Here is a 7,598-nt window from a genome sequence, read left to right as displayed (position 1 = left end):
AACAAGACAGGATTTTCTTGCATGTTCTGGGTCATTTCACTAGGAGAGTAACATTGTCCCCACCGCTTCGTTAGCTTCTTTCCTGTCAATAACCAATCAGTTGCTTCCCCTGTTGATTGACATGCTTTCAGCCAGCAACATAATTTGACCCAGAAGACACTACTAACAGATGAAAACAGAAAATAAAGAATAGAAACAGAGAGCTTTCTTTAATCTAAAGTAGTTATAGATATTGTGTTTTAAAATGGAAATACCTACATAGGTTTCTTTCAAAACTGAACATTAATATTTATTTCTTAGCAGGCACCCTTATCCAGGGCGACTTACAATTGGTACAAGATATCACATTTTTTATTATTTATTTATTTATCTTTTTATATACAATTACATTGTTTTTTTTACGCACAATTACCCATTTATACAGTTGGGTTTTTACTGGAGCAATCTAGGGAAAGTACCTTGCAGCAGTGTCCGTCACCTGGGATTGAACCCACGCCCCGGTGGTCAAGAGTCCAGAGCCCTAACCACTACTCCACAGTGTTGCACTAAACATTTGAAGCATATGTAGTTAATGGAAGTACAACATTACTTTGATGTATGAATTATTTTATTAGCTACAATTACTTTAAGATCTACCTTTTATAGAGAGCAGAGGGTCGGTAATGCAACTTTCTGTAACTTAATCAAGCACACTGCTCCCTATGGGACACAGTGTCATTATGGAGTACATCAAGTGACAACTCTATGTACCACATTTCAGTGCTCTCTCTCTCTCTCTCTCTCTCTCTCTCTCTCTCTCTCTCTCTCTCTCTCTCTCTCTCTCTCTCTCTCTCACCACCATTTCTGTTTAACGCCATTTTGACAACCCACAATCCACAAAAAAAAAAATCTTGTATGAACTTAATTTTATTTTAAATACATCTTCAAATCAACATGTAATTCATATCAGTACTGAGAATGAGAAAAAAAAACAAAAATACAATGAGGCACAGGTGTGGTTGGAACAAAGTCAGTCAGGAAGAGTCGTGTGAAGGACCCAATAAACAAACACATTGATTCTCTATCAAACAAGGTGCTGCTGTGCGTTTCACACACAGTATCTCTGGTTATTGCTGCAATATACCATATAACCTTTTTCCCTTCTGTAAGAAACAGCATCTGTTTTCAAACGACTTCAAGATTTCTAAATCCTACAACAAACAAAAAATATGAATACATTGACTTCAAACACTCATTCATGATTCAGAGTAAATTAAAGATTATACCAAGTTAAGTTGTGACACGCATTTCGGCTAATGCCTTTATCAAATGTTAAGACATATCATAGATTTACTCATGTTTAACACAATATTGAAAGCAATGAAAACAAAAAAAGTGTTGACAGGAACATCTGACCGCTTGTTCTTCGGTAAAACTCTTAGTAGTAAAATAGACAGATGTTTAGCCTACAGCTCTGATAAAGGCATTAGCCAAGGAAGTGCAGCTTTAGTTTCTTATTCAACAATGAAGCAATGCTGTGACCTTGTCCTTTTTTGAAGCATGAAGTCCATAAACTGCCAGCCACAGCTGTATTTGTATCGCCATGTAATAATAATATATATATTTTAAAAGACGTTTACAAAAAATGTTTGTTCTTCAGTTCACCACAATTTCAGGTTAAAAAAACGAAAATACTTTTTTTTTTTTTTTTTTTTTTTTTTAACTATTTTCCCAGTAGAATCTTTACAGAAACTATAGTGAATAAACTCAATTTCACCTTTACAGTACAAAAGAAGAATGATTTTTCATACCTATTCACAGTATCGTCTTACAGATTTTCTTTAGTTTTTTGTTGTTTTATTCCCAGTGTTGCGTCACAATGAGAATAATGGCAAGGTTCTCCTCAAAATTGAAAAACATGTACAATACATAAATAAATACATAAATAAATACATACATCCTCATTTTGGATATTTGGCGGTTGTGCGATTCTTTTTTCCAGGTTTGTTTTTCCAAAGTGAGAGCATGCTCATAAAAATGATAAACAGCGTCTTTTATCAAAAGTACACATTTTTGTGACTTACAAAAAAATGTCAATTGTCATTTCTTCCATATGAGCTTCATCCATATCTGGCTTACTTCTGAACTTCATTGCTTGGGGCAAAATTTCCTTTTGTTGTGGTTTACGGGCTTGACCGCCATTTGCAACCCAGTGCTGTATTAACAAGAACAACAGCAACCTGTGAATAGAAATTCCAATAATAATAACAATTTTAATAACAAAAAGGGTTTGCCAGGACGGAGTGGGGGGTGTTTAAGTTTAGTATCACTCTATCATTATTTTAGTTTGTTTTTAGTGGGGGCAGGGTGCTAGGAGCCTTCTTCCTCGTTATGCCCCACTATGTACAGCCCCGCAAGCTGTCGAAAGCGCGACCCCCAGTCACTTAGGTATGAAAAGTCTTGCTCGGATGTGTTAGAGAGAGTGTGGATGGAGCTCAGGGAGAGTGCTGGTGAGCTGGAGCCCTCGAAGGCGTACGTTTGAAAGGAATCGTATGGTGGGACGTAGAGATCTGTGTCTGCCTGCTCCACCTTCTTGCAGATGTAGCTCTGGAAGATGGAGAAATCTGACGCTGTGGCCGAGTCGTTCGGGTCGCCCTGGCTCTGGTCCTGTATCCACTGGGGCAGGGAGTGAAGATCAGGCCCCGAGTCGCCCCCCTTGACTTCGGGGAAGTCGTACAGGCTGCGCAGGGCACTCATGTCGTAAGCCTGGGTGTCTTGCTCGCCGCCACCCTCGTCATTGTATTTGATCACGTTGTCGCGCATGTCCTCCTCATCCTCTGACATCCGGTGGCCTTTCCGGTGTCGCTTCAGAGCTAGGATCAACAACACCAGCACTGAAAAAAATAGAACATCTCATCAATACTGGTTTCAAATATATCACAAATAACCTGGACCAATTGTTCCAGAACCATAAGCAGCCCATTACCAGCATTTCATTGCCACAGTGGGTTTCTGCAATGGTGACTGTCAATGATATTGCATTTGTCACCATTACAAAATTCAATTCTGAGGGATACAAAAATATATTGTTAACAATGGGACTGATTGTAGTTAAATGGGTGACAAATGTCCCATCCCCAGTCGTCTGTGATTCATGGAAAACGTATATATTTTTGGGGTACCATTGGACTTGTGAGACCTCTTGGCTTATTAAAAACTTTTGCAGGTTTTTGAAAAATATTTTGCAAATATCTACATTCAGGGATTCCTTTGTTTCCATTTACCCCAGCTTTTACTCCAATTTAGAGGTGTACCACCGCCTCTCCAATTTGAAAGCCTACCGACTGACGGAATAAATAGCATTACCCCTGCGACAGTTAGAGTATTAACACCTTAGAGGATTTGTGGCTCATGAGGGAATTGAGTCCTTGTGAGAAATGAAGAAATGAAATGACTGTCAGTGGTGCCCCGGGCAGCAATTAAAGCATCATCTACACTTCCACCGGCACCCAGTGCAGAGGCTAATCAGCCGGCTCATTCTCATGCAGATATCAAAGGTCACTTAGGGAAAACCAATAACCCAAAAAGCGGTTTGGAAATGTTTCAATGTTTTCAAAACGTGTAATGAACATTTCTTTCTTTCTTTCTTTCTTTCTTTCTTTCTTTCTTTCTTTCTTTCTTGCAGTTGATCACAGTATAACAGAGTAATACCGATGACCAGGGAGTTCTTGAAGAAAATACTGATGGAAAAAACACTGTAACATAAAACAGGTTTAGTTTATAGCTGTCTGAATAGTAGACTAGATATTAACCAGACTGCAGAGACACAGCTTCAGTGTGTTGGTGCTCATCAAACACGCGTTTAAAAACAACATCCATTCTGCAGTATACTAAAGACTAGCAATTTCTCTGGTAGCCTTTGCATGGCTTAAGACCTGATTCAGATGCTATCACGATGGCTGTGTAAAGCAGTAAGGCTGGTTCATTCCTCAGCTTTACAACTACCAGGAGATGCTCGTGCAACAGTCCTGTGACGCGACCAGCTGGAGTTGAGAAAAACATTAACTCTGGTGACCAATCTCTGTTGGATTGCCAGACAGTCATGCGCCCTCAGCCACGGTCACAGGATTGCAGTATTTACTCAAACTCACACTCAGAATAGCAAGCACTGAATCTCACTAGGAAAGCGTTAAAGGATCCTTAAAACCATATTTATATTTCTTTATGCTTTTACTAAGGTATTACAAGGGAACTAATTAGGGACGCTTGCATAATACAGGATTAGTGTATTAGGGGCTGATGTAAGGATACATGCAAAAATGTGTTTAGCCGGTGTAAAGTGGGATTTTAGTATCATTAAAAATGCTGCATATGTAAAGAATGGTTTTCACCTGGCATTCTGCACCGTCTATCAAATTAGAAATTTTCCATCATTAATCAATTTAAATGGTATTGAAATGTATTCAAAGGAAGAAAACAGCATGGAATTGGGCAGGGATCTGGAATACTAAGCAATTGCTGAAACCTCCACTTACAAGGTGCAAACCATTGCAGAAGCGAGTAATTAAGAGCTTACCCATTCTGTATTGTCTAAGCACCTGTAAAATAAATACAGATAATTCACTGTAAAGAACATATTGATTAAATTAGGGTGGGACAGGGAAAATCTGTCCTCCTGTATGCACCTAAAAAGGTCTGTAAAATCTCATACTGCACCTACTGCTCTCTGTACTCCTAACTCACCTCACCTGTGGGCTGTAAGTGCAGCCGCTATTGCATTCCTTGTTGTCATGATTGCGGATCATTATTTGTGTTGAGTAATTTGCATTGCTCTTAAGCTTACATAGGCCGTAGTGCAAAATAATTGCTGGCCGCTAGGCAATTTGGATTTTGCTGGCGCAATTGTTTGCACTGCATCTACCCTTACATCAGCCCCTAATAGCATAGTGCAAGAATAAATCCTGTAGCAACTCTCAATGCACTCTCAATGCAGAAAGAAGGCTACAGCTTCATTTGTAATAAAACTATGATGCATAAAATGATACATATTTAAATTTAGGGTAACTGTCTGAATGATTGCTGGTGCCACTGTACCTGTAAGTGTTTTAGAGACAGTGCTGCACTGCCCACATGCCTAACTTCAATTTACAGGACTATATTTCATTTCTTTCATTTTTAGTCATTAGAGTCTCCACCTGGAGCTGAAGTGACAGGCTTATTAATCTGTATTAGTGGTTGTATAAAGGGCTGGTAATTGCCTTTATTTTGTGTAAAGTACTTGAAAAATAACACTTTAAAAAAGACAGTGTTTTAAAGTGAGACGTGCCAATGCTTGGAAAGTGAAGGCACTGTGAATGCTGATCACAAGGTAGCCAGTTGACCTGTAATAAGAGGATGTTTTTTGGTGCTAGTATGACAAAGTGGCCCTGACCTAGCTGTTTGAAGATCCTTCAGCATTATTGTCACGTGCTCGTCGATGACAGGAATATAGTGGAGACGTGCTTTCGCTTGTATGTTACACAATTTCGTTTTACATACAGTGCTAACCCTTTATAAAGTGGCACACTGAACCACCATAAGGGTATATGGACATGGCTCCCATTCACCCCATAATGCCATTTCACCAACACTTTCATTCTCTTTTTAAGGTGGAGTGCAAATAGCATGGTCTCGTAGCTAGAAAGTCTGCACACCCACTCTCCCCCCTCTCCGTGTCACTGCCATGACTGACAGGCGGATATTGACGAGCTGCTGCCCTCTCCCTGCAGCACTATGAACACATCAGAAGAGTCAGCACAGGTCTCCCCCTGTTACATATCCTCCCCCTTAGAATGGCACCACCGGTCCATTCGAAAATCCTACATCCCCATGCCTTCCCGAGAGAAAGAATCTGCATTTTGATGCAGCTTTCCTGCTCGGTGGACAACCCTGAAGGCATAGGGCTGCAGGGCCAAGTACCACCGCGTGATTCTGGCGTTGTTATCCTTCATCCGGTGAAGCCATGCCAAGGGGGCATGATCTGTAACCAGGGTGAAGTGTCGCCCCAGGAGGTAGTACCGGAGTACCCATTTTACTGCGAGACACTCCTTCTCGATGGTACTATAGTTTTTCTCACGGGGAAGGAGCTTCCTGCTGATATACAGGACCGGGTGCTCTCTTCCCCGCACCTCCTGAGACAACACTGCCCCGAGACCTGTCTCTGACGCATCCGTCTGCAGGGTGAACCTCTTACTGAAATCCGGACTGCATAGCACTGGCTTACTACACAATCTCCGCTTCAAAGCGAGAAAGGCCCTCTGGCAAGGCTTTGTCCACTAAACCGTATTTGGGGCAGCCTTCCTGGTGAGGTCTGTCAAGGGAGTAGCAAGCGTGGCGAAGTTCGGAATGAACTTCCTGTAATAGCCCGCTAATCCCAAGAAAGAGCGCACCTGGGTTTTGGTTGTAGGGACCAGCCAATCAGCCAAGGCTTTCACCTTAGCAATCAGCGGTCTGATCTGGCCACCCCCTACTCGATACCCCAAATACTCCGACTCACTCTTCCCAATGGCACATTTCTTTGGGTTAGCAGTGAGCCCAGCCTCCCGCAAGGATTGCAATACCGCCGCTACCTTATACAGATGACTCGGCCAGTCCTCACTGTGGATAACCACGTCATCTATGTAAGCAGCGGCGTACTGCTGATGGGGCTGCAAAATGCGATCCATCATCCGCTGGAAAGTGGCTGGAGCTCCGTGCAACCCAAAGGGCATGGTCCTAAATTGGTATAACCCAAAGGGAGTCGAAAACGCCGTCCTCTCTCTGGATTCCGGGGACAGGGGTATCTGCCAGTACCCCTTCGTTAAATCCAGTGTCGTCATAAAACGAGCCGTGCCTAGACGCTCCAGCAACTCATCTACCCGGGGCATGGGATAAGCGTCAAACTTCGATTTTTCATTAACTCGCCGTAGGTCAATGCAAAATCGAGTTGAACCGTCCGGCTTATCCACTAAAACAATTGGACTATTCCAGTCACTTTGGGACTCTTCTATTACCCCCAGTCTCAGCATTTCATCAATCTCCATTTTTATTACCTGTCTTTTACGTTCAGCCACTTAGCCAGAAGTTTTGACTCAGAACTGGGTAATAATAGAAGCACTTTATCCCCCGGCTGAAATGTGCGTAACCGGGCTCCTCTATTGTATTGGGTCTCCTGTCTGTGTTGTGCCTGCTGCAAATTATCATGCGCCCATTTTCCAACAGACTCCAGATGTTTGAGCAGGTCCAACACATACCGGACTGTATTAGTCGAATTATCCTGCTGTTCCTCCCACATCTCTCTGACCAGATCGAGCACACCCCGGGGTCTTCGCCCATACAGCAGCTCGAATGGCGAAAAACCCGTGGAAGCCTGGGGTACCTCTCTGATCGCAAAGAGAAGGGGAGGAATCAGCTGGTCCCAGTACCGCACATCACTGCTAATAAATCTGCGCAACATGCTCTTAAGGGTCTTATTAAAGCACTCCACAAGACCATCGGTCTGAGGATGAAACACCGAGGTCCTAATGGTCTTAATTCCCAAATGTTTACATGTTCCGCGGATTAGCCGGGACATAGAGTTGGTGCCTTGGTCGGTCAGTATC

The 7,598-nt window shown here is 42.4% G+C and overlaps 1 protein-coding gene across 1 annotated transcript in view; it reads right to left on the bottom strand.

The window, feature by feature from the left end:
* Nucleotides 1–239: 239 nt before the first annotated feature.
* The window catches only part of LOC117427501 (cadherin-22-like), a 197,322-nt gene continuing 189,963 nt past the window's right edge, over nt 240–7,598 (bottom strand). The window contains exon 12 of the mRNA XM_034045717.3: nt 240–2,873. Coding sequence (XP_033901608.2) covers nt 2,350–2,873 — 524 coding nt within the window. The 3' untranslated portion in view covers nt 240–2,349. The remainder of the gene's footprint in view (nt 2,874–7,598) is intronic.

This window comes from Acipenser ruthenus, chromosome 29, assembly GCF_902713425.1.
Source record: "Acipenser ruthenus chromosome 29, fAciRut3.2 maternal haplotype, whole genome shotgun sequence".
Lineage (NCBI taxonomy): Eukaryota > Metazoa > Chordata > Actinopteri > Acipenseriformes > Acipenseridae > Acipenser > Acipenser ruthenus.
The sequence above is the reverse complement of the archived record's forward strand: the minus strand, read 5'-3'. Positions and strand labels throughout refer to the sequence as shown.